General features: G+C 39.5%; 1 protein-coding gene across 2 annotated transcripts in view; it reads left to right on the top strand.

Moving 5' to 3' along the window:
* HIBADH (3-hydroxyisobutyrate dehydrogenase) overlaps positions 1 to 26486 on the top strand; it is an 83461-nt gene extending 56975 nt beyond the window's left edge. For both annotated transcript variants that reach the window (XM_016217028.2, XM_087821230.1), the window contains 4 exons: positions 16205 to 16338; positions 16969 to 17045; positions 23913 to 24069; positions 25547 to 26486. In XM_016217028.2, the coding sequence (XP_016072514.2) occupies positions 16205 to 16338; positions 16969 to 17045; positions 23913 to 24069; positions 25547 to 25705 (527 nt within the window). In that variant the 3' untranslated portion in view covers positions 25706 to 26486. The remainder of the gene's footprint in view (positions 1 to 16204; positions 16339 to 16968; positions 17046 to 23912; positions 24070 to 25546) is intronic.
* Positions 26487 to 26729: the final 243 nt, after the last annotated feature.

Here is a 26729-nt window from a genome sequence, read left to right as displayed (position 1 = left end):
ATAACCATCATCACAATTAAGTATAGAATACAATTAAATATAGAATATATTTAATTTCCTCACACCCCTTTGTAGTCACTCCCTTCCCCCAGCTCTAGGTAACCACTGATTTACTTTCTGTTATTATAGTTTTGTCTACTCTAGACTATCATGTAACATTATAACATATGTACATGTAGTATTCATACAGTATGTAGTCTTTTGTGTGAATTGCAGACTTCTTAAGAGCAACAGTGGAAGCCAGAAGACAGTGAAATAATATCAACAAAGTACTGACAGATATCTTGTCAACTTAGAATTTTCATCCAGCAGAACTTTTCTTCAAGAATGATGGGTAGGTTCTAATTCTGGTTAAGATGGAGTGAAAACACTATGCCCTTTCTCTCCTCCTGAATGCAACAGAAAGCCTTGGACAGAACAAATAGAGCAGCTATCTGAGGACTCTGAAAAGTAAATGATAGCAGGTAGATTGGAGAAGGAAAACAGAAGCTGAAGTACAGTAGCTCTTCCAGCAATTTCCTGAAGCCCTCTTCCCCCCTTTTGTATCTCCCAGCTTGGATTCAAAGGCAGCATGAATTTTGGAACTGTGCATGAGTGCAAAAAAAAAAAGAAAAAGTTCCAAGAGAAGGGAGCTTTCTAGTCCAAGGAGCAGGAAGGAGGGGCCCAGTGAAACAGAGAGAGTGGGGGATAAATTCTCTTTTTTTCTCCCAGCTCTGCCACAGGCAAGCCTTAGTCCTGAAACTGTGATTTTATGGTGACAGTGGCGACCGTGCAGACACTTAAAAGTCTGAAGAAAGGGAATCCTGCTCTCTGACCAGAGGATATGTGGTCTAAAGAGTGTGGAGTAATCTCTGATGCTTTTTATTAGTATCTTTATTCTTTTCCTTGGCCCCAGACACTGACCTAGTTGCAGGAATTGCAGGACTTTATAGCTAGAGGGTCAGAAGGGGAGGATTGGAAGTGGGGGTACCTGGAGTGTTGGGGGGTTCACAGAGACAACTCAAGAAAGGGAATCACACAGTGTTACATGCATCATTGGTTCCACCCCAGAGTCATACAGCATCCCCCCAAAAGACTTAAGAACTTAACTGTGGGAGAGACAGCTTCCCAAGTGTGACACTGGCCCCTGGCGGATGCACATGTAGGACAGATTCAAATACTTTGAAAAACGAAACTGACACTGGACCCACAGCCCACAGAAGGCAGGTTGCGATTTGAAGCTTGACCGTAACCAAGTCAATTGCCTGGTAAAACAAACAAACAGACAAAACCAAAACATAAAATTCTTCATAGAATTTGAACAAGATCCAGAGTCTCAAAACATGCAATATTCCAGATGTCTATGATATGATGAAAAATTACTTAACATAGAAAGATCCAGGAAAGTCTGATAAATTCTCAAGTGAAATGACAGTCAAGATGCCAACCCTGAGATTACGCAGATGTTTCATATCAGGCAGTGACTTTAAAAACAGCTATTATAACCATGCTCCAAGAAGTACAGAAGTAAAGGAATGGAGTTATAAAAAAGAACCAAATTGGAATTTTATGACTGAAAAATACAATACCGAGAAATTTGAAAAAAATCACTGAATTTGTTCAGAAACAGAGTGGATCTGGCAAGAGAAAGAGTCAGTGAATGTGAAGATAGAAATGGCAGAGAGAGAAATTACCTGTTCCGAACAGCAGAGAGAACAAAGACTTAAAAAATGAACAAAGCCTCGGGGTCCTGTGAGATAATATCAAAAAGTCTAACATTTGTGCCATCCGAGTTCCAAAAGGAAATGAGAGAGTGTGGTGCAGAAAAAAATAGTTGAAGAAATAACGACCAAAAGGTCCCCTATTTTGACAAAAGACAAACTTATAAATCCAGCAAGCTCAGCAAGCCCGAAACAAGATAAACTCAAAGAAATCCATGCCCAGATACATCATGATCAAACTACCAAAAACCAGAGAAAAAGAAAAACCTTGAAAGCAGCTAAAGAAAAATGATGCATCACAGGGGAACAACAATTTGGATGATTCCAAAGAAGTCATGAGGCCCAGAAGGCAGCGGGACATTTTCAGAGTGCTGAAACCAGGATTCTGCATTTGGCAAAATACCCTTCACAAGTGAAGGGGAAATAGAGACATGATCGGCTAAAGGAAGACTTCAGCAGACCTGCTCTAAAAACATCATGTACTGCACCTAATAAAAATTACCAAAAAAAAAAAAAAAATGTAGAACCACAGGAGAAATTGGTAAATGGTCTACCATCATAGAAGGGTACTTCAGTATACCTCTATTAAGCTATCAGTGATTAAACAAAAAAGATAAGGAGGTAGATTTGAATAACACAGTTAATGAGCTTAATCAGGAGCGTCATACCCAGCAATGAAGAAGAAATGTATTTCTCAAGACATAACGGAAAAATTATTAAAAATTGACCACACAATGGGCCATAAAGCAAGTCTCCAAAACCAAAGAATCTGTATCTTATAGATTGCATTTTCTACCTACAATGCAATTTACTTAGATGTCAATAGCAAAAATATCATTAAAACATTTTTATACATTTGGAATCTAAAATCACATTTCTAAAGAATTCATATCTTCAGCTGAAATCATAAGCAAAAAAGAATACTTGGAACTTAACAATGGAAATATGTTTCTTAAACTGGGATGCAGTTAAGCAGGACTTTTAGGAAAAAGTAAATGCAAATTTTGAATGGATTTTGAAAGTATATTATAAAAAAGCAGGCTGAGTATAAGAAAAAGTTCATTAAATTTTTAAAAATTTCAAAATAAAATATGTATATTGAAAAATACAGTGAACCCAACAATAGCAACAGTAACAAAAACCAAATAGCCCCGTTCAAAAATAGGCAAAGGATTTGGTATACATTTCTCCAGAGAAGGTATACAAAGCCAGTAAACCCATGAAAAGAAGCTCAACATCATTAATCGTTAGGGAAATGCAAATCAAAACCACAGTGAGATACCTCTTCACACTCATTAGAATGGCTCTTATGGGGGAAAAAGTGTTAGCGAGGATATGGAGAAATGGGGACCCTTGTGCAGTGCTGGTGGGAATGTATGGTGGTTCCTCAAAAAATTAAACATAGAATAACTATGTGATCTAGCAAGTTTACTTCTGGGTATATACACAAAAGGATTGAAAGCAGGGACTGGAATATTTGTACATCAGTGTTAATAGCAGCAACATTCACAGTAGCCAGAAAGTGGAAACAACTTAAATGTCCATCAGTGGACGAATGGGTAAACAAAATGTGGTACATACTTACAAGGGAGTGTTACTCAACCTTTAAATGCAATGAAATTCTGACACCTGCTACAATATGGATGAACTTTGAAGACATTGTGCTAAGTTAAATAAGCCAGACACAAAAGGACAAATACTGTATGATTCCACTTATATGAGGTCCCTAGAGTAGCCACATTCATAGAGACATTAGTAGTGGTTACCATGAGTAGGAGCGGGGAGAAACGGAGTTATATTTAATGGGCAGAGTTTCAGTGTGGAATGATGGAAAAGTTCTGGAAATGGATGTTGCTGAAGGTTATACAACAATGTGAATGTATTTAATGCCCTTGAAGTATACAATTAAAATGGTAAATGTTATGTTATATACATTTTACCACAATTAAATAAAAACAGTTGTTAAATAAATAGAATGAAGATTACTAAAAACTGAATTGGTGATCCAGAAATTAAGCTTATGAAAATATTCCAGAATATATAGAGTTGAAATTGTGTAAAAATATAGCTTTGTCAAGTTAGAAAAAAGGGAGGAAAAAGTGGGGGGAAAAGTAGAAAATAAAAATCCAGGAATGAAATTTTAATTATTATAATGTATGAAAAGATGCTCAACATCACTAATCATCAGGGAAACGCAAAGTAAAACTGTAGTGAGATATCACCTCACACCTGTCATAAAGGCTGTCATCAATAAACCAACTAATAACAAATGCTGGCGAGGGTGTGGAGAAAAGGGAACGCACTGTTAGTGGGATTGTCAGTTAGTACAACCACTATCGAAAACAGTATGGAGGTTCCTCAAAACATTAAAAACAGAGCTGCCATACGATCCAGCTATTCAACTTCTGGGTGTTTATCCAAAAAAAAACCCTAATTTGAAAAGACACGTGCATTCCTATGTTCCTTGCAACATTACTTAGAAATAGTCAGAATATGGAAGCAACCTAGATCCTCATCAGTAGATGAATGGGTGGAAACGTGGTACCTTTATACAGTAGACTATTACTGAGACATCAGAAAGAGCGAAATAGTGCCATTGGTGACAGCATGGATGGGCCTAAAGGGTATTATGTTAAGTGAAATAAGACAGACAGAAAAGACAAATATTGCATGATTCCACTTACATGTGGAATCTAAGAAACAAACGAACAAAAAACAAGAAGAGACTCATAGACAACAGAATAAGCAGGTGGTTGCCAGAGGAAGGGGGCTGGGGAGATGGGTGAAACAGGTAAACGGGACAGAAATACGGCTTCCAGTTTTAAATACGTCACAGGATATAATGTATGGCCCAGGGAAGGTAGTGGATAACACTGTAATGACTTTGTATGGTCACAGATGGTAACTAGACTTATCCTGGCGATTATTTCATGTATAAAAATATCAGATCACTGTGTTGTACACCTGAAACTAACACAGTACTGTGTGTCAGCTATAATTCAGCAAGAAGATAAATAAATGCATCTTATAATTGGTTAAGAAAAGACAAGTGTGGCTTTCCTCAATTTTCTTTAGATAACCACATTAAGGATTTGTAAAATTCATGGTATTAAACATTACCAGTATATTAAAAGTTAGCATCTCATTGAAACACTGTAGCCTTTTACAGTGTGTGAGAATCAGAATACCGCCAATAAAAATTTATTTTTCTTTGGTTTTCCTTTTAAATTGTTTTTTTAATAGTGGTAAAATACACAACATAAAATTTATTGTCTGAAACATTTTTAAGTGTACAGTTCAGTAGTGTCAAGTGCATTCACATTTTTTGTTCAAGCATCACACTGTCCAGCTCCAGAGCTCTTTTCGTGTTATAAAACTGAAACACTATACCCATTAAACAGCAGCTCCCTGTTCCCCTCTCCCTCCAGCACCTGGCAACCATTATTCTGCTTTCAGTCTTCGTGAGTTTTGCTATTCTAAGTGGAATCATGGAGCATTTGTCTTTCTGTGACTAACTTCACGTCACATGATGTCCCCAAGGTTCATCCATGTTTTAGCATCTGTTAGAATTTTCTTTTTATAGCTAAATAATAGTTTTTTGTATGTATATGTCACATTTTGTTATTCATTGATCAGTGGACATTGGATTGCTTTCACTTTTGGGCTATTGTGAGCAATGCCCGTGTGAACATCTGTGTACAGATATCTTTTTAGGACCCTGCTTTCAATTCTTTTGGGTATACACCCAGAAGTGGATTTGCTAGATCATATAGTAATTCTACTTTTAATTTTTTGAGGAATTGCCATACTGTTTTCCATAGAGGCTCCACCATTTTACATTCCCACCAACAGTGAACAAGGATTCTAATTTCTTACATTCTTGCCAACACTTGTAATATTTTCTGCTTTGTTTTACAGTAGCCATCCTAATGGGTGTGAGGTTGTCTTTGGTGTCCTTCAGAATACTGATTCATATATGTTGAGCCAGAGTCTAGACTGGGAATGACAAGTTGACTGTCGTCTCTATACTCAGCGTACTGAACAAGTTGTAGCTGTTGGCTGTGCGTGTGGTCAGGAGGGTAGGTTGTTTTAAGGGGTGAGGAGGGAGAAGGCTGTCATAGGGTGATGTACATGGCTTATTCTTTACCCTCCCCGCCCCAGAACGTAGGGCAAGAAACATTCCTTTCTGCTGTGATTCATCCTCATGAAACCAGAGGGAGCTCTGCCCACTTACCTCATCAGCATTCAGTAGTTGCCTTTATCCCATATCTGGTCTCACAGCACTTTGTAAACATTTCCTTCCACAGGTTTTAGTACTTGAAGTTGACCACAAATATAATAATTTTCTGTTATTTCCTATAAAGGAGTGTTTTTCTACCCAATAAGGAAATAAGCAGTGTGATTCAAACTCTGTGTACACAGTCATGTGTCCTCGGTCCTCGTGCAGATCGGGTTAGTTGCTCTTTCTCAGTGTTATGTTGGCAGCGTCAGAAGTGGTTGCCAGAGGGTACGCAGTTGCTGAGGGCTAGGAAGAGTGGCAGGGTGGCCGAAGTCCAGCTCACCTTTGGAAGTGCTACTTATTCAACGTTGCCCATCTCAAAATTCAGGAGTCCACATCCTCAAGGGATTCCCCCGTGGTTTCCAGAGATGGTCATTCCTGGTTAGCTGAGTGTATCCTGTTGGCATTGCCTTCTCTTACTCTTAGTTTCCCGCTATCCTCAGTTTACTCTGACTGGCTACCAGGTTACCATCCTGCCTTTTCTTATTCCTTCTTACTCTCTACTCTTCTTTTTACCTCCCCCCAAAGTTGTAACAGAATGCACGCGAACTGTCAGTTCTCTCTAAAACAGGGCAGGTGATCATGACACTTGTTTTTCTTCTCAAGCAAACTGGAGGGGGAAAACCCCAGGTTGGGGTGGAATATGGCAGTGATTGGGTTGTTCAGAATTGGGTTATTAATCTTGTTTTACTTTGTGATTGTTGTGTGATTGTTAGTGCTAAAGGCAAGGAATGTATAGAAAATGTATAAGAAAATATCTGATTCCTGTCATAGAAAAAGGTGGCAAGTTATGCAACTTCTAAAGAAAGTAAAATAGAAGGACATTAGGGTTGCAAGCTGTTGAATGCAAGGTTTCATACTTGGCTATTAAAATGATTTTTAAAGCTGAAAGATACATTATCCACAAGATGGAGTTTTGAAAATCACATTCTCCATAGGCGTTAACTTTTCCCTTGGGCTGCAGGTACTTAGCTTTCAGGAGCCTCGTGCTTGATTGCAATCCGGTGTTACGCACCATCCTGGTCAGGGGTGAACGTCAGAGAATTCGTTTTTCAAGTGATTTTCAAAATAAATGAAAGCAAACCCATTCATTCTCCCATTTACCCCACCCACCCTTTCAAAGCGCCACTCTGCATTCTGTCTGACGGCCTCCGCACGGCGCTGGTCCTGCTCAAGTCAGCCCAGCGCCAGGCGGAACATTCTGTTGCTCTCTTTCAGCATAAGCAGGTCTATTGTGATATTTATCTGAATTCAAACAAGGCTAATTAAAAGAGCTGCTGACAGTTGTTGTGATCTGACTTTGACTGCAGCTTGATGGTCATTATGGGTAAATAATGAACCAGGTCTGCAAATGTAGCAGCTGCCAACTTGGGACAGAGGAACGGCTATTGCTTCCAATTTAAGGGTCTATCGACCGCCTTCCTTCTCCCTGCAGATCTGCTGCGGAAAACTAATGTTTGCTGCTGCTGTGTATTGTGGTTTCAGCTGTTTCAGATATAGCCTGTAATTTCCTTCTTTAATATTTAACTTAGGACATTATTAGCCTTCAGAGTTAACAACTTTTCTGTTTTGAAGAAGTTCAGCTTTGTCCTTGTGTCTGCTACAACTAGTCAACCAGCTGTAGTTTATTTATATGTGTTTAATTTGTATTGGGCAGGAAACAGCTAGTCTGGAAGAGCAAGGGATAGCTTTGTGAAGATGTTTTAAAATCCTGTGTAGATGGGTGTGTGTGTCTATTTGTGTGTGTTGTTTTTGTGTTTTAAAAGATAGATGCATGGCCCTTGCTTTTGTTTTCTTAAAAGATAGGCATCTCCTGCCAAACCCTAGTTTCTAGTTTCGTTCACCTCATCAATGGCTTGTGAAATATTTTGATGCAAAGCTCTTTCAATTCAGAGGCACTGTAGTGACTTTCATTAAAATGCAATAGTGAATACATTGTCACTCCATCATGAGCTTTTCCTTGTCTTATTAGCAAGTAGGAACAGGTGCATGAAAGGTAAGAGAAAAGGCACGTTGCATTCATAGATTAATACACTTCCCTGCAGGTTTTCCACACTGATAAAATACAGCTGGATTTGAAAGTCACATTCTAGAATTTAACACCAGCCAGTACTTAACACACCCCTGGCATTTGCTCACCTGCCATGGAAAAGGCTATGTGCATTATGTAAAGTCTGGGGATACAGTGGTGCTGTCTGCGTAATGTGGCAGAGCTTCGCGATCTTGCTGGGAGGAAATGATCCCAAACATGCCCCTGAAAGACAAGTCTTATTTCGAAAAATAATGATGAAAAATTGCTGATTTCTCCATGTATTTGTGTCTTTGTTTATTTCAGGAAAAACGAACTAAACTTTGTTTATCTGACTCCGGAATATTACTGTGGGTGTTTTTGCTCTTCTGTTTCCAGCTTGGATAATACCAGAGATAGTGTTAACAAGGGGTTATGTTATGCTGGCTTATGTTAAACCAGATCACCCCCTAACATGTGCAGAGCCATTCATCTGTGTCACCAAAACCCAAGAGAACATCTGACATGGACTCTGAAACAGAAACAGTGATCACTTACAAATCAAACATGGCACGCTCTAAACTGATTGTGCACGGCAATCTTTCCTAGAAAGGACAACTAATTGAACATGATAAAGTGTAAAGTTAATTAACACCCTTAAATTTGTTGATTACTTTCACGGGATTATATTGTTCGTTGAGTAGCAGCTTTCTGTCCCAGCTGTCGCCTTTTTCAGCGAATGTCGCTGGTAAACAATAGAGACACCATAACAAGTCGTAAATGGTCCCTGTGACAGCAGCCCCTTGTGAGGCTGCATCTGTAGAAAATGATTAGAACAATTGCATTTTAAAGACGGCTCACATTGCAGCCCAAGTCCCATTGGTCCTCTTCTTGATCTCTTTTGATGGCAGACTGGTTAAAACATTTAAGTTCTTTTGAGTAAATTAAGTGATTTACTACGTTTTGCTATATATCAATGAGAGTGCTTTGGTGGCAGGATTTTTACAGTATTAAAGACATCTAATTTTTTTCTTTTCTGGAGTATCAAGTTTATTACAAAATTTGAGAGAACCAAATACTTTAATAAGAACCCCCACAAACATGGGAGCAAAGGAGAGCAGGGGAGGGAAAAGGGCCCCAGGAAAAACAGTCCAGTCTCTGAAGTTTCATTCAGGTAAGGGCCGAGGGTTGGACCCACAGTGAGGGCAGCCTCTCCTCTTGACCCCCAGGGGGCTCCAGGCCCCCCTCCAAGCTCAGGTATTTTGGATAAGACACTTCTGAAGGCCTCGGAGATGCTGGATACCCTCCTGATGCGGATCCCATGCGTAGAACACCTCGGCAGTTTGCACACCTCCATCGCCTGCTGGGCTAAATCCTCTCCCCTTGCATACACAGCTTGTATTTCTGGCACTGCTCTCTCTCACAGCTGTTTGTGTCCACAGGCTCTGTCCACAGTTTTTAAAAATTATATTGGTTTGACTCTTTTCATTTTGAGATGCTGCTTGTTAGTGGATGGCCTACAGCACATAAATCTTAAACTGAAGACCCTCCTAACCACCCCCTGCCTGCCCTGGCTGTGGCCAGAGGAGGAGGCTGGGGTCCCAACACCGCTGCTGGTGCTCTGGGTGGAGGGGATCAATGGGGGGAAAGGGGACATCTTTAATACTTTCAACAATAAAGATAAATTTAAAAAAAGAAAAACATTGTCTTACTTAGTCTTAATTAGTATTCTTGGTCATTTTATTAATCATTGAGTTCTTCTCTGCCTACCTCCTAAAAAGACAGTGACCATTTATCAGAGACATACTGTATGCTGGGTGCTAAGATTCAAACAGCTCACGCCTAGAAGGATCGAAATGAGGCACACCAGAAAAATTGTTGATTAGTGTAAGTGCTTTATTGGAGATGTCACTGGGAGTGTTATCAAGATAGAGAAAGGGAGTCATGGTCACAAACTAGTTCTCAGAGTTGACATGAGTTGAGTCTTGAAAGAAGCAGGAGTTAGCTGAGCAAAGAGGGAAGGGGAGGGGAAGGGAGGGGAGGGGAGGGAACAGCCCACGTGAGGCTTGGATGTGTGAAGAATCACTGCACGTTCCAGCCACTGGAGAAGGTTTTCAGTTCGCATAGCATCATAGCAGAGGGTAGGTGAGGAAACCAGGGATGTGGTCAGAGTTCACGGACAAGAAAAATAAAAATTAAAAAATCGGGAACCATTTAAAGAGATAGGAGAGAAAGTTATTGCTGCTCGTGACTCGAAACAAGGAGAGACGCAGTGGGTTAGTAGCTGTCCTTCATGCGGAACCTGAGCAGTGCGGGGCTTCAGAAAGCAGAGCGTTCACCCAGCGGGAAGGAGAGGGGCCCAGGTCATGCAGAGACGGCGAGGGTGGTGGGTAAGGGTCCGAGCTGCTTGTCGTCCTGTAGGCGTGTAATCGGAGCCTAAGCCTGTTCGGGTTCTTACGTCCAGTAAAACTGCCCAGGCGGGAGGCCGATGAGCATAAACGCCAGAGCGAGGTGATTAATGTTAATATTGACCTGCATCGCAGGCCCAAGGCTAGCATTAGCCAGAGGGGCGCATAAATCAAGAACTGAGTTTTAACTCAGTTTCTCTTGAAAAAAATGATTACTTCTTTTGATGTAAAAATATGAAGAACATTGTCCATTACTTCATTTGCTGTCTCCTGCATAAAGTTCCGAATGAGAATTTTTTAAAGCAGTTCAAGGAAAAGTTATGTTTCCTTGAGTCATTCCTCTTCCATAGAGTCTGCCAGGGCTCCTAAGTTGCTCATATCCACATTTGAAATTATTGTCACATCTCATGGTTTCATTATTGTGCTTAATTTTGATTTTCAGTTTTCTGCTTGTTCTGTTCTAATAAACTCAACTCTGTTGCGAGGAGAGGCAGGGCATTATGTGCATTTAGGTAACAGGCAGAACTCAGTGCCTGTGTATAAAACATACGAAATTAATTTGCTCAGTGCACAGTTTGCGGATGGGCTCAGAAAACCAGTCTCCTCATCACAGTTTTCACGAGCCTGCCCGCCGCTGGCAGCATGGCGCTGCTCTCTGAGGGCGGTTTCTCCCTCCCTTTCTCTCCCTTTCTCTCCCTTTCTCTTTCTGAGGATTCCTTACTCCTTCAGTGACGGAGGCTGAAAGCCAGAAGGAAAGAGGGCATCGGGATCTGGTGGCGATTGCCCTCGTCTGCCTGACACTTGGTATATGATGCTACCTTTTGGCATTTGCTTCTGAGTCTGTGTCTCTTTCCCCTAACTATATTTTAGGCCTTTGAGGGCAAACACTCTGTTTTGTACTTACCATGACCTTACGTTTTGGACTCTGTGGAATAATTGTATTTCAGATTTTTCTCCTAATACCAGAAAACAGGTCCTTATTTTTGATTCAGAACATATGCCTATTCCTTGAACCTTTGCACCTCGCACAGAGATCTAGCAAATTGTTAAAGGCACTGAATAGACACTTGTTTTATTTTCTTCATTGAACTTTTGTACAACTGTATTTATACTTCTCCTGTAGCATGAGTCTGTCTTATTATTTATAATTGCATGTTTACCTTGTCTTTTCTTCCATCTCTGTATACACACACACACACACACACACCACTAACATCACAAACTCTAGTTTTCAAACTCCTGAGGCAAGGACTGTTTCTAACTCATTCCCAGGGTTGAGAAACATTAAAGAATGTATTTCGAATGGTCACATTTTTTTTGTCAACTCTAAGTAGGAGTGGAGGAAAGAAAGAAGAAAGTTTAGATACTTTTTTTAATAGAGGGGTTGGGGGGGAGTGCCTTAAATTAGATTTAAAGTTCATCTCCACTATAAAGTTGGTTGAAATTAAAACAGGCAACCAAGAGAAATGATAGCTGTCTGTCACTTTAAAAGCTGGATGGGCAGACAGCCACCCATTCTGAATGGTTTGGACATCTGCCTTTTCATTTGTCTGTACAAATGAGTTCCATTTCTCTGATTCTAGGGTCATGGGAGAGAAACACCGGAGACATCATCACAGGAAAGTGTTAGATAAAGCATTAAAGGCAACCACCAGTGTTTAGTCTTGTTAGATTTAATTAATGTAGTTACATGAGGAAATTCCTTGTCTGATTCTTTCCCCTAATTTGAAACTATTTATATATTATTTGTATAAAATGAAATATGCCTTGGTTTTGTATATTACTATGATAAATGTGGGGAAGTGAATGTATGTAAACTTGCAGATCTCAAATTACAGAATTTCTAAAGCTTAAAAGTAACTCAGTGATAATCTTGATTAGTCATCTCATTTTATAGATGGAAAATCTTAGGCCAAGGAGCACATAATGACTTGCTAGAGTGACAAATGCTTTGCCTGTCATCCTCGGCATCTTGTGCGTGTCTCTGTGAGAGCAGTTACCACACAGGACTGTAGTCACTCATTTCCTTCCCCTTCCCTCCGTCATTGTAGCCTCCTCTCCTTTCTTTGAACAAATACTGTGTTCAATGCGTGTCTCATATGTACCAGACAGTGCAAATGTGGGGTGCGTGAGCCAACAGAGTCACTACCCAGGGAGCTATGGGGAAATACGTGACCAGAAACAGAGAAGTAGGGTGTTTAAATAAACAGGTGGTAGGTAATAAATGCTGTGAACAAAATTAAAGCAGGAAAAGGGGTGGGGGGGGTACCATTTTGGATTATTAGATTGGTCAGGCAAGGCCTCTCTGAAGAGGGGAATTTTGAGAAGAAACCTGAACAAAGTGAAGGAAACAAGTCACGAATATCTAGGGAAAGAATATTCCAGGCAAAAGGGATAGCAAGTGCATGGCTTTGAGATGGGAATGTCCTTGACCTGTTTCGGGAACAGCAAGGAGGCCGTGGTGGCTGTGAAGCAGTGAGCGTTGAAGAGAATGGTGCGAAACGAGCTAGGAGAGGGAGGGCGTTGTAGGGCTTTGGGCTCTATACTCGGAGGACGGGTGCTCTTGGAGGCTTCAGAGTAGGGAAGAAGCATGAACTAGATAATGTTTTAAAGGGCCCCTCTGGCTGCTCTATGGAGGGTAGACTAGAGGAGGAGCTAAAGGGAGTCAGGGAGGAGGCAGTTGCAGTGTCCAGGCAAGACGGTGACGGTGCAGTGCAGGGTGGCAGTGATGGGTAAGGAGGGGAGTGGTTGGGTCACAGGTGTGTGACTTCTAAGAGCAGGGACATACGATATCCATGCATAACCCACAGGGCTTGATTCTTAGTAGGCTGATTTTATTGAGTGAGTAAAACCAACAAGCGCGGCCTTCTTGTCACTTTCCCATGTACTGTGGCACGTTGAAAGGTGTCACAGGAGGTCTTCCCTGTCATCCGAACATCACTGGCTGTGGGCCAGTTTAGTGTTTCCCAGCCGAGGCCAGCCTGCTTCCCTTGTTAATAGGTTCAGCTCAAGCCAGCTTAGCCTGAGAGGCTAAAATTATCCCAGAAAGACAGCAGGCTCAGATAACCAAATCTGAAACTCCCACCCCACCAACTCAGGTTATAAAGCAGTAAGGCCTTACATTTAAGTAGCATTTTATATTTTACTGCATATGTTTCTATAGTCACAGCCACGCTATGAAGAAGTTATTAATGCTTTTCCCATTTTTATACACTGAGACTCAGAGAAGTTAGGTGATTTGTTTATAATAACAGCCAGCAAGTGGCGCATCCCCAAACCAGATATTCCATTCTGGTTCCTTTACTCCTTCAGCCAGGCTCATAAATTTATTTACTGAACAACCCGCTATTGCATATATCGTGCACCGTAGCTAATGGGAATGCTGATATGAACAAGACCCAGTGCTGACCTTGTCAGAGCTTATAGTGTAATGGAGGAATCAGGTAAGAAAATCAGAGATTTTAGTAAGGTGCAGTAGATGTCATAATAGAATTAAGCAATGGATGTATTTCGGGTTTGTCTATGCAATTACTAAAATATAAGGTAAAATAAACACCTCTCCCAATAGTTTAGCAGCTGCCTGAGTGTGTAGTCCATGTTTTTCTATTTTGGGAAGTGGACATGAATTATTTAAAATTGCATGGCAATGTACTAAATTCATTTATTTATTGTTTATTGTTGATAAACATTAAAATGTATACAATGTCTTCTGAAACCTGTAAGATGCCTTACACAGCTTTAGAGTTCCAGCTTCCTAGATGTGATTCTCTAAGCTCAAAATGGTTACATTTATTTCAGGATAATTTAGGTCTTAATTCTGCCTTTGCAGTGGAACTAGGCTTGCTAATGTTGTACAGTTAGAAGAATATGTATGGAAAGATAGGATTTGGTCCCAAAGAACGCCAAACCTTTAGAATTACCCACGTCAGTCAGACCCTTACACTGGAATGTAGGCCATGATAGTCAGAAATAACGACACCACCATATGGAGAGCAGGAAAGCAGAAATACCGCAGGCCTCTGAATTGAAAGATGAATTATTCTTTCTTCCGTGGTCTTCTCTTGCTTAAGTAACTTATTTCTTCTTTTTGAAATATGTGTTTGAACAAGTGAGAAAGTACACCTGTCAAAAGATTAACCAGCTGAGAAGCATTGTCAGCATTAATTTTTCCTTTAATAAATGACTCTCTGAAGCTATTTAGCAGTCTGTAATCTGGATACAAAGCTGTTGACCTATGATGGATAGTGCTGGATTTGTTTGTAAGCTTTGACTTAAATTGTCTGCCTAATTTCTCTAGGTCAGATCAACAGGATTAGAAGTAAGGGTGGTTATGTGGTTGGAATAGAAATGGCTATAGAAATTGAGAAAAATAATTGTAAAACATTAATGATCTACCATGTTGGTGAAGTAAATTAGAAACTAAGAAAATGACAGTCACTGAAACGTCAACATTATCAGAATGGTCAAATGACACAGATTGGCTAATTAAACGCATTTGTTATAATTGGGGTTTTGTACACAGTCAATTCCAAAGTGTGTCCAAAATATGATAAATAATGTAATTTAACCGTATGTATGAGCCTCTCAGGCTTTCACCACATGCGGGTACTCCCTTTTCCAAAACTGTTTGGCCAGCATAATGCTGACTTCTTTGGCTTTTAATAATTAGTTAAAAATAGCATGACCTATAAAATAGAAAGGCCACTTGATTTGGCCATTGCAGAATATTCACAATTCGAATGAAATAAGGCTCTCCTCACTTGGGCTTTTTATGTATGAAAACTGTATTTCATTGAATAAATTAAGTTCAGAAGTAGGCCATTACTTGCAGCTGTCTGTTCTAATGGCCAGATTTGATACACAGTGCAGACAATTAGAGTTTCTTTATTCCTAGCTGTAAAGGCAAAATTGTACTAATACAGTTCTTCCGCATACTTCCCTGGTTTTGAACAACAAAACCTAACTTGAAACTTATGAATTAAGATTTCTCTAATACTAAAAACAGTAATAATACTCTTGGTTTTATTTTATAGTTAATAAAAATGTAATGAATGAAGCTCCTCTTGGCCCCCTTTTAGGATAAGTCTAGGGCCATATTTTCTGTGCTAAAGCAGAAGTTTCTTTACTCGTTTCCATTAATGAACATGCATCAGACTCTTGTAACAAGATGCTAAGGAGTGGCCAGACCCGTGTTAAAGTTTATTTCTTCTTCCTGCTCATATCACTAGGAGGGAATTACCCAAAAGGTGGAAAGCAGAAGGGAAAGAAAAATCAGCTAATACTGGAAAGTGCACATCAGCGTAATCAGTCTAAATAAGCAACAGTTTTCTTACTGAAGTGTCTACTTGTTTATGGGAGAAAGCCCGTCTCTCTGTAGTTCTCATCTGCAGATAGTATGTGGAGGGCAAGGGGGTGAGCCAGAGACCCCAAACTCAGACTCAGGCAGGCAGCTCCCCTGGCTGCTCCCATGCTGGGCAGGGCACAGGCGACCTTTTTCTTATACTTTCTGTTACTGAATACGTTTATTAAGAGCATAAGAGATGCATAGGAATGACAAAATTCACATTTCACATTTTCATCTCTGTCACTCCATGATTGTCCCAAAATAGTTAAGGTGAACTGAGAGTTTGACTAAATCAGTCTCTTTTGTTTTATGGTTAGCTTATATGATACTTGATTATTAAAATATTCCAGGAGAAATTGAGAGTATCTTGCACATGCCTGACAAATATAATTTGGAAGCAAGATTTTTTCATTTGGTTTGGGGATTGTCTCTAATTTTACTATCCCTTTACCCCAAACCTTTCAGGTGTGGGAGCTGCTCGGTCTGGGAACCTTACATTTATGGTGGGAGGCGTTGAAGAAGAATTTGCTGCTGCCCAAGAGTTGCTGGGCTGCATGGGCTCCAATGTGGTGTACTGTGGCGCTGTTGGGACCGGGCAGGTAACGTTTTCATATTAATAACCCTGACTTGTGATGGAAAATTGGCTAATGCTCAACTCCCATTCCTGACCATGTTCCCATTCCTCCTTACTCTGCTCAGTTGTGTGCATTCTTTGTTTGCTCAAATTTTCTTAATTTGGAATCAGTGAATTTTCCTTCATTCCTGTTGGAATTAAGCAGACATCAGTCAATTAACTTATTAAAAAGGACATCAAGTTCCATCATCCGCATTTTGATGTATCACCCGAGTGACCCCTGAAATCATCCTTAAAACTGTTTGTGTTCACAGTGCTCATGTTGCCTGAGGAGTCGTTACCCGCCTCCTAGTTTTCTAATTACTTGCTAAGCTCTATTTGCAGTACAGCCAGGTAGGTGTCATTTGTGCACTTAAAACTTTTTCTTCCTACTTCTCCCACTAGGTTCTTACCTAGTGGAAGAGGTGCCACCACCCCAGCCCTGCTCTGGGATAGTGCGTTAGGCTCAGATGGAAGCATGCAGCCCCACTGGAGAGAGGCAGCTGGTGAATGCTCTCACTTTTAGAAAGAAGCATGTGGAACTGGGTGAAGAAAATCTTCCAGTAGTTATAACTTGAAAACAAAGGTATTTAACACTCACTCAATTTCTTTTCAGGCTGCAAAGATCTGCAACAACATGCTGTTAGCTATTAGTATGATTGGAACTGCCGAAGCTATGAATCTTGGAATCAGGTTTGTTGAATAGCACATTTTCACGTACTAACAATTTTTATGAGCTTTCCTATTTGATTTTTTCTGATGTTGAAAAAAAATGTTCATGAAAGATAAACGAGTTGATCCAGGAACATTTGGAAAGTACTTCATTATTGAACTTGAATAGACTGCTTATTTGACGACCAGTAGGACCCTGGAGAGCATGAATATTCTTTCATAGCCAGAAACTGTATTGCGCTGTCTAGTCCAAGTCATGTTATCCTCTTTATGTGGAAGCCCCATTTCTTCTATTATGTTGAAATGCAAGAAACACTTTTACTATGAAATTTAAACATGCTTTGGCAGTGTAAGACAAATTTGTATAAAACATGGTTTTACTGTGTAGTGAATTCAAATGTTATGTTACCACGTGACTGGTTTCATGTATGTATTTTAAATATAGTCCCCAAATCTACACTAAAAGGGCTCTTGGTTGCTTAGTTGCTGGATAAACTGGATGGCATACCTCTCAATTGAACTTGCCTGTGGTTTCGTCACTTTCCGTCAAGGATATATCTTTCCATTGAAATAAAATGGCGTTCATACTTTGCTTAAAGTGATTCAGGAATCCTGTGTTTCCTGCAATGACGGTCATCACTTAGAATGCTTAAGGTTAATGTCTTAATTTTAGCCTGTAACTTTTTGGGTTAGGAATGCCACATATGATTAATTACCTAATTAATTTTTTAATGTTTTGATTTCATGACTTTAATAAATATATTTCTTACTTTGGAAAATGCTTAAAGAGCAGGATGCTTTATTCAGGTGTTTCTTTCACACTTCCCAAAACTACCTACCAAATATATCACAAATGAGAGTGGTGTTTCACATCACAGCTTTTGATAAAAGCGATAAAAAGAGCCAAAGTACTTGATATATTCTTTAAAACACGGTAATGGATTCGCATTTCCTCTTAATTACCATATCAAGATGCTGTTGTTTTATTGAATTGCCCTTGTCTCAGATGTTAAACTATCTTGACCTATTAAGTTGTCATGTTGTAATTGAGATAAAAGAGGAATTTGCTTTGCATCAGTGCTAATTGGTTTATCAATATCCTGAACCATTTACATTTTAAAATTGAATGTCTGTAAGATGGGAAACTTAGCATATCCATACAAAGCTTTACTAAAACTGGTATTGTATATAGGAAGCTATTCATTGTTATCTCTGTACTGTAGCCAGTTTTAGGCTATGGGTCACTTATCATAATTGAAAAACTGGTTATTAGTAACTTGTTTACATGTCCATCCTCTAGACTAATTTCACTGAGGAAGAAAATATAAATTTCTGGAACCAAAGGTGTATACAGAATTAATTGGTGTTGACAGTAGGATTAGAGCATTAGTATGCGTGTGCATCTCTAGAATTTTATCTTCATTTTTCCGGATATAAATGAAAATAGTAAAAAAGTAAAAGCCTGGATGAGCCTGGGATATACTGTACTGAATTTCCCTCTTTATCTGTGCCTGTTATTTACATTCTGCTTCTTTCCTTGAGCATCACTGGGTCAGGATGTTCCTTAGGCATAGTGATGTAGCCTATGGCATTCCTCAAATAATTCTCCCAGCAAAACTCTTACTAGATGATCATTTGCGATTCTCAAGTGAAGCTTTTGTATGGTAAGTGCTTGTGGAGGTTCAACTCCAAATACCAGCTAATAAACAATAGTATGGCCTGGCTGGTATGGCTCAGTTGGTTGGAGCGTCATCCCCTGCACCAGAAGGTGGTGGGTGTGATTCCCAGTCAGGGCACATACCCAGGTTCTGGGTTTGATGCCCACTCGGGGCACGTACTGGAGGCAACCAGTGGCTGTTTCACTCTCACATCGATGTTTCTCTCTCCCTTCCTCTTTCTCTCTAGTAATAATAATAGTATGAAGATCAGCTACCAGAGTGTTTTATGAAAGAAAAAATGAAAAGTGATAGAATTCAAAATAGAAATGTTAAAAGCAGAAGCAATAAATAGATTTTCTCTTCTCATTGGCTTTGATCCACTATGATAAAAACAATATTTGGAAATATGGAACTTTTAATGTTTAATTTTTTCCAAAACTCTATATACATTACTGCTCCTGATATGTTTGTGTACATAATATTTATATATGTATATGTGTGTGTGTGTGTGTGTGTGTATGTATATATCACACATACATACATACAAACAAACATGTTTGAACACAAAGCAGGAACTCACTGGTTTTACTGAACTGTTACAGTGATCTATATGTTTCTGGTGCTTCAGAATGTATTAATGAATTGCTTATTTTCATAACATTAGGATTTTATCAGTTTGTCTTACAAGGATTCTCAGTGGTTTGAAAGTCCTAAAAATGATTGCTTCTGCTATTGTCTTTTCTCCATGGTTTACAGACATGGTTTAAAATGACAGGATTGCTCTCTAATAGAGTATAGAGAGTGGCCACGATTTATTGAGCTTTGCAAGGTGAAAGAGAAAATTGGCATCAGCAAGCATAAATTCCCAAGTAGTAAATTCCCACAAAGTAGTGCAGCATCAAAGTGGTTCAGCCACATTTATATTCCGTTCACTCCAAAGTGAAATTTTTTTAGAGCATTAATGTCAACATTTACAAATTGAGCCACCTATTCCTATGAAGTGATCATTTCTGATTAATTTCATTCTCATAAGTCAGTGTTTTTCCTGAACTCTGATGTTTCCTTTAAAAAAAATAAAAGAAAATCTTACAGTTAAAAACTCTTATTGACTCTATGGTTTTTTATAGTGAATGTTTATGGATGTTAGTGAAAGTTTAAAATGCTATAAAAAAGTAAACCATAAAAAATATTGGTATACAACGTATTTTGGGATTCTTTTTATTAGACCTTTCTACCTTCTGATTGGGTTCTAGTTGGGACTCAGTTTTACAGCACTCACAGTGCCCTGCTTGCATTAGAGGGCTTTTGTTCCTGTGCTTCGTGTAGGTACAGTGTTGATAATGTGAGTTGTGTTGTTTTGTTTTTATTTTTGCTCCACCGGGAGTTGTTTTTTTGTTTTTTATTGTTTTCAATAGTGGTGGTAGAAGAAATTATTTCCATTACCAACCAGGGCCCAGGCCCCTCCAGCAACAACCATACTGTCTTCTTCCACCAAAAGCTTAACAGTTGAACTTCTGGAAGGCTGTTCAAGATGAAAACTTTCCCACAAGCATAATTTTTGTTTCTGGGCTCCTACCTTTAGAAAATGTTGCCTGGGTTTTTTGGGATTTTTTTGGTGATGACCGAAGCCTTAAGCGTATACCCCTAGTAGATTTAACAAATGGAAAAACGTTTATAATAAGAGTTTGACCCAGTTTCTTGATAAGCTGGTAAAGTGCCATCAGATTGACTGATTGGCTCTCAAGTTCACTCCCCACATGACCCAGTGAGACTCAGGACGGTGAGAGTTTGGGTGTCTGTCTCTGTCTGCATTTCTGCTCTGCCATAGACATAAGCTTTTCTCATCTATAAAATGACAAAAATAATAGTACCTATCCATAGGATTGTTATGAAGATTAAATGAGTTCATCCATGTAAACCTTTTAAAACAGGTCCTGGCGCATAGTAGGTGCTCACTCAGTACATGGTGGTGATTGATGTGGTGGTTAGTGTTTGGATTGAACGTGCTTGAATGCTTTTTCTTCATGACCCTTCTCACTAGCTGGTGTTATATGTTTGTTTGTTTATTGCATTTTCCCAACTAGAATGCAGGCTCCCTGAAGGGGGATGGCTTTATCTGCTCCTTGCCATATCTTAAGAACATACTTAGCACATAGTAGGTACTCAGTGAAGATTTGTGAAGTGGATGAAGAGAGAAAAGGGGGGGGCACTTCTGCCTCAGGTTAAAGGTGTCTGGGTGTGTGTGAACCGGCCCACTCCTGGAGGGCAGTCGCAGCCCTTAGCTCCTTTACTCTGGCCTCCTTGCTCTGGGCACAGCACCTGCGCATGGCAGATCTGTGCAAGCGGTAGGTGACTCACTGAAGGAATGATTGACTAAGACTGACATGGTCTTGGATGTTTCATTCTAGAGCTGTTTTAGTGAAATCATTTGCTTTGTTCTTACATAAAACCAAACAGTATAGGTAGATATAGAGAATATAAAGTGAACAAACTTATTTGACCCTTAAAAGCCTTGGGTACAGTGAAGGTAAATGTTTGGATTCTTTCTTTTTTTTTTTTACAATTTCTGCATTTTCACTTCTCCTAATAGTTCATTTAAAATTCTTGTATTTCAAAGGTGAGTAGATTTGACACAGTGACGTTTATTTGAGTTGCATTATATATGCAGTTGGAGCAATGAATTCATTCTGTTTATATCAGAGAACATTCCAGCAATCGTAAAGCCACATGCATGCACGCGTGCACTCTCGAACCACATCCAGTGGCAAGTTATTATGGGGACTGACAGACTGTCATCCTTTTGATGGCTTGAGCTGTATATCTCCTGAACAGCAATGGGGCTCTTATGCAGAAAGTATCATATGTTCCCAGCCAATTTACAGGGAAACAGCAATAACATTTTATCATGGTTGAGAGCCCAGTAGCTGCTTCCTATTAAACTTGCCCTTTCAGATACCTGTCTTGGATTAATTTGTTGATTTCAGATGGAAACTCAGTCTTCTCCAGTGAAGCATGACGTTCTAGGGTAGACTCTCTGAATGACAATTACTGTGTATTCTAGCTGGTTTCAGGCCGTTACAAGCCTTGGGCACAGTGGAAGACAGAGGACTCCGGTAACTGATTTTAATATCATATCTAATTTTAACTGTCAGTTATATATGTGCCAGTGAAAAAATCTCCAGGAAGATGAAACGCAAAACACTTCTAACTTGCTCTTTTTAATGATGGGGGTGGGGAGGGCTGGAGGAAAGCGGAGAGGGAGTCGCCTTCTCCAAAAGGGAATCAGCATGGTGGGGGCAGCAGATTGAAAAGTGGGCATGTAGCAACTGCCGCCACATTTCTTCATGTGCCCCTCAGGATGCTTCTAAATAGTAATGTGTTCACCGAAAAGGATTCCATAAATTAGTGGTGGTATTTTTCCTGGAACACTCAAGAGAAATGAAATTTAGGGTACTAAGCATTGGTGACCATTTTGATGAGTATTACAGACAGGGTGTGAATTTCTTTAGCAATGAAGACTGTTGTGAGGTACTATTAAGTATCACCTGGTGGATTATAAAGGGGAACAGCTCTGCTGCTTTCAATGTGATAAACCACTTTAAAAGAATCTAAATTAGGAAGCCCCTAAATTATATTCCAAATGGAAAGGAAAGGTGATGTTTTGGTGTCTTTAAAAATATTTCTGCTCACGGAACACGTTAGACATATACATTCTTGAACATTTGAACTTAGAGAACATATTGGCAGTTGCAGCAAAGTAACTCATTGTTAATTTGTGATTTTACTTTTCACATTCTTCCCTAAGCACGTTGGCTTTTTCTTTTCCTAAGTCATCTGCTACAGCAGCATACCCGTAGCCTAATTTTATTTAAAAGGGGAAAGGAAGCATCAGTAGCAAACTATTCATGTAACAAACTTGGATCCTTATAAAGGAATGAATGAAACTGTTGGGTTTCTTCCCAGCAATGTAAAGTTTGGTAGAATGTGTGAGAGCCCATTTAGATTGGGTCTTTTATATCTTATACAATCATTAGGAAAAACCTCTCCTTATAACATGACCCACCATGTGAATTCATGTACATGGCATGCCATGTAGTATTACATGCACATCCTGGCTATCAGCCCGAGCCCCCTGTACTAACATTGGCAAAATATTTACTGGTCATGATACTCAGATTTGGAAATAAGCAGACATATATTTTGAACACACTAAGTAAACAAGAACTTAAACATGCCAAAATGCAGTTTGTTTAACATTCATATGTGTCTCTTTTCAATCTTTTTTTATTCTAGAAGAGACTGGTTTTAAGGAAAAGCAGCATGTTTTATTTGAAACTTGATTTAGTGATACTTAGCAAAACTGGGCTTCCCAAGCTGCATTCGGAGACTTAGGATCAAAGTAATACAGCTTTTGATTCTATTTTTTTCTGGGTCCATATTGAACAGTCGTTTATGCCATCGGTTCAGTGATAGAACAAATGATGTTTCCGCTTGGGCAAGCTTTGTTTTATCAGGATCAGTAACCTTATCAGCAGCTGACCCAGAACTATAATGCATGTCTCCCAATAGATAGCATATGTCACCACTCTGTGCAGACTTGCTTCATAAGCAAGATTGTCTGATGAAGATTTAATAAATAAGGAAAAGTTTGCAGCAAGAAATGTCTTCTTTTATAATGATAACTTCGCTTAAGCTCATTTACTGCTCATGGCTCACCTCTTGCATTTATTCTCAGAAAAGCTAAAAGACTGAACAGACATGAAAATGCATCCACACAGACTCCCATGATGCATAGTTTATCTGTCAGTATTTCTTTCTGAAATATATCATTTGTGAATAAAGAATGTAGACTTTACATGATCATATTGGTTTAAGGTTCTTATGTGACATGTAAATGCATAATGTCCAGAAGAGAAAGGCATTTCTTTTTGCATAGAAAATCCACGTGTGATAAACCAACGACACTTTTATGCAATTATGTTATTTCTTAAAAGTAGGATAGTGCAGAAGGTTTTCTCTCATTGCAGAATGTCTGGTTCAGAATGGTTTAATCACTAGCTTTTAATACCTTATAATTTAAGATTGGATTCTTCGCTCTCATCAATCTGCTTTGATTTTTGAAGACATAAAATAAATGGAGAGAGAAGACATAGCATCCTCACAGGTAAATAAGTCACGCATGACTTGTACATTTTGACATTTAACACTTCTTTTCTTTGACCTTTGACAGGTTAGGGCTTGACCCAAAACTATTGGCTAAAATCCTAAACATGAGTTCAGGACGGTGTTGGTCAAGTGACACTTACAATCCTGTACCTGGGGTGATGGATGGAGTTCCCTCGGCTAATAACTATCAGGGTGGATTCGGAACAACACTCATGGCTAAGGTATGGTAAATGCAAAGGCTTCCCAAGAGAAGGGGGGAGAATGTATAACGGTCTAATTCTCCTTCCGTCCTTTCCTCTCTCTTTCCCTCTCTCCTTCTCTTCTTTCCTCCCTCCCTCCCCACTACCTCCACTTTTAACAAAGCATATAGACATAGAAGGCAAAATCCTAGAGGGCAAAATTACTAAAACAATGATTCACTTACTGGAAATGAGTTAAAACTTAGATAAAAAGCCTTATTTATTTTTATTCCTAGACTTTCAGATGAGAAGAAGGGGCTGGGATTTTTCCTTTGTGCTTGGGTTTGTTTATAATATGAGCTGGTAAAATTTTGGTCTTCATCATAAATTTACATTAATTTACAAAGTCCTTAGAAAGGAAGCAGTTAAGAATTTTCTGATGGTTGATAATACATTGGCATTGGATAGACACACCACGAGAGAAGAGTTCTTTCTCATGATACTAGATGTCTGAATACATCGTCCTGGCTTAAGAATATATATGTATTTATGCATAAAGTCATTTGAAAAGCAAACTGTTGATGTCCTCTCATTTGTGATCTCAACTTTAGGAAATACTTAACAGATGAACAGACTTTCAGAGTTCTGTATAGAGCTTATACACCCCTCCCCCAATTGACTTTTCCCCCCGTGATTACAAAAGTAACAGTGCATACCCCTGGATACCATACTCAGCTTTCTCTCCTTCATTCCCCGTGACGTTCTGTCCATTTTGCTTGTTGACGATGCCTTGAGTTCATCCATCCCCCAGCTCTCCAGAGAACTCGCAGCCTCCCTAGCATTCAGATCTTAGGTCAAGTGTCTCCGCCTCGGGGGGGTCTTACCTAGACATTTCATCCATCAGAATTCCTCCCCCCACCTCACCCCCTTGCTACCATCACTTTCTAATCCCCCCGCCCTGCTTTCTCTTCACAACACTTGTCATTATCTGGAATTTTAGTATTTGTTTTCTTGTCTATCTTCCCCCTGGACAGTAAGCATGAGAACAGTGACATGCTATCACCAGCACTTAGAACAGTGCCCAGCACACAGCAGCCGCTAAATATTTGTTGAGTAAGAGATTGAATGGATATTCAATAATTCCATCATGGGGTTTGGCTTAGGCATACGGGCTTCTGCAGATCTGAAACAGCATGTGCCTGTGTGATGTCACCTGTTGAGTAGCCCTATGCAAAGTCAAAATAAAACAAATAGGTCTGGTGGAGGGTGGAGGAGTGGAGAGGACACTCAGAACTATCAGTTTCTGTCTGGAGCAGTGGTGCAGCAGTGCGCATATATATATATATATATGTATGTATGTACATATATATATATGTATAAAATTTACCATAGTGCTTTTCAGTATCTTTTTTTCAGACTTCATTTTTTCTTCTTTGAAACCACACCATTGGGAATCACAGTTCCAAAGCGAGTCTCCCTACCACCTTCAATGTGTTCCTCCTGCCCTTGTTTGCTTTAGGATCTGGGATTAGCACAAGACTCTGCTACCAGCACGAAGAGCCCAATCCTCTTGGGCAGCCAAGCCCATCAGATCTACAGGCTGATGTGTGCAAAGGGCTACTCGAAGAAGGACTTCTCATCCGTGTTCCAGTTCCTGCGAGAGGAGGAGACCTTCTGAGTTGGTTTTTCAGCCATGGACACTGTTGGAAACCAAACTCTATCTTGGAGCCTCCTTACAGCTCACTCCATAAGTAAATCTAATCAAAGGTCACCCGTCTGCTTTTGATTGTCTAGGTCACAGTTAAATGGGTTTTTCACCCATTTTTTACTGCTTATTTTTATCTCTTTAGCAGACATACATTACCTGAATTTTTTCCCGCAAGCCCCCGATGGTCCCTGTTAACTAGCAGATTGATCTTTTTCAAAAGTTTGATCCTTGAGCATCTTCAGCTAAATCGTTGATGACTTCAATCAGGATATTATTTAGGCCACTTTACAAGTAAAACCAAATATTTTTCAGCAGGATAAAACAGATACTAAAGGAAAAAAGAAATTGGTGTGAGAAAAGGAATTAGAGGAAGGGGAAATACAGTGAATTACTACCTGTGTCCCTCAGGAAGTTTGCCCTGTAAACCCAGTGGTGGTATTCTTGCATTACTTACTGAGTTATTTTCAGGGAATTGATAAAGCAAGAGAATTCTTTGCCATAGGTTTTATAATTTGGACTCTGTTACAGTATCTTGGTGTGTCCCTCTTGTAACAATTCCCAGTACTCAGCAAACTTGTTTTTTATATTTTCCCTTCCTTGTACATTCTTACTACATATTTTTGACTTCAAAAGAATGACATCTTTAGACCTGTTTCAGAGCCAATGATGATATTTGCTTTAGATAATTATTATAGTATTATAAATAGAACCATATTATTTTGAAATCAAATAAATTTCTATGCTGATAATACTTTCTGGGAGTTTTTGTGTCTTCCCAGCCCTTTCGTGAACAGTCAGACGGCCTGGTGGACGGTGATGTAGACAGGCTGGGCAAGGATGTGAAGGAGGAGAGGGAATTGGCCAGTGGCAAGCCAGCACTGCCGCCCTACCTCAGCCCTTCGCCACATTGGTTTGAATGTTTTCTGGGCTGCGGTTGCTATAGAAACTCAGCTGCATTAATGTAATACTTTCCAATGTGGAGCACAGTTGCGAC

This window comes from Miniopterus natalensis, chromosome 10, assembly GCF_054644295.1.
Source record: "Miniopterus natalensis isolate mMinNat1 chromosome 10, mMinNat1.hap1, whole genome shotgun sequence".
NCBI lineage: Eukaryota > Metazoa > Chordata > Mammalia > Chiroptera > Miniopteridae > Miniopterus > Miniopterus natalensis.
The sequence above is the reverse complement of the archived record's forward strand: the minus strand, read 5'-3'. Positions and strand labels throughout refer to the sequence as shown.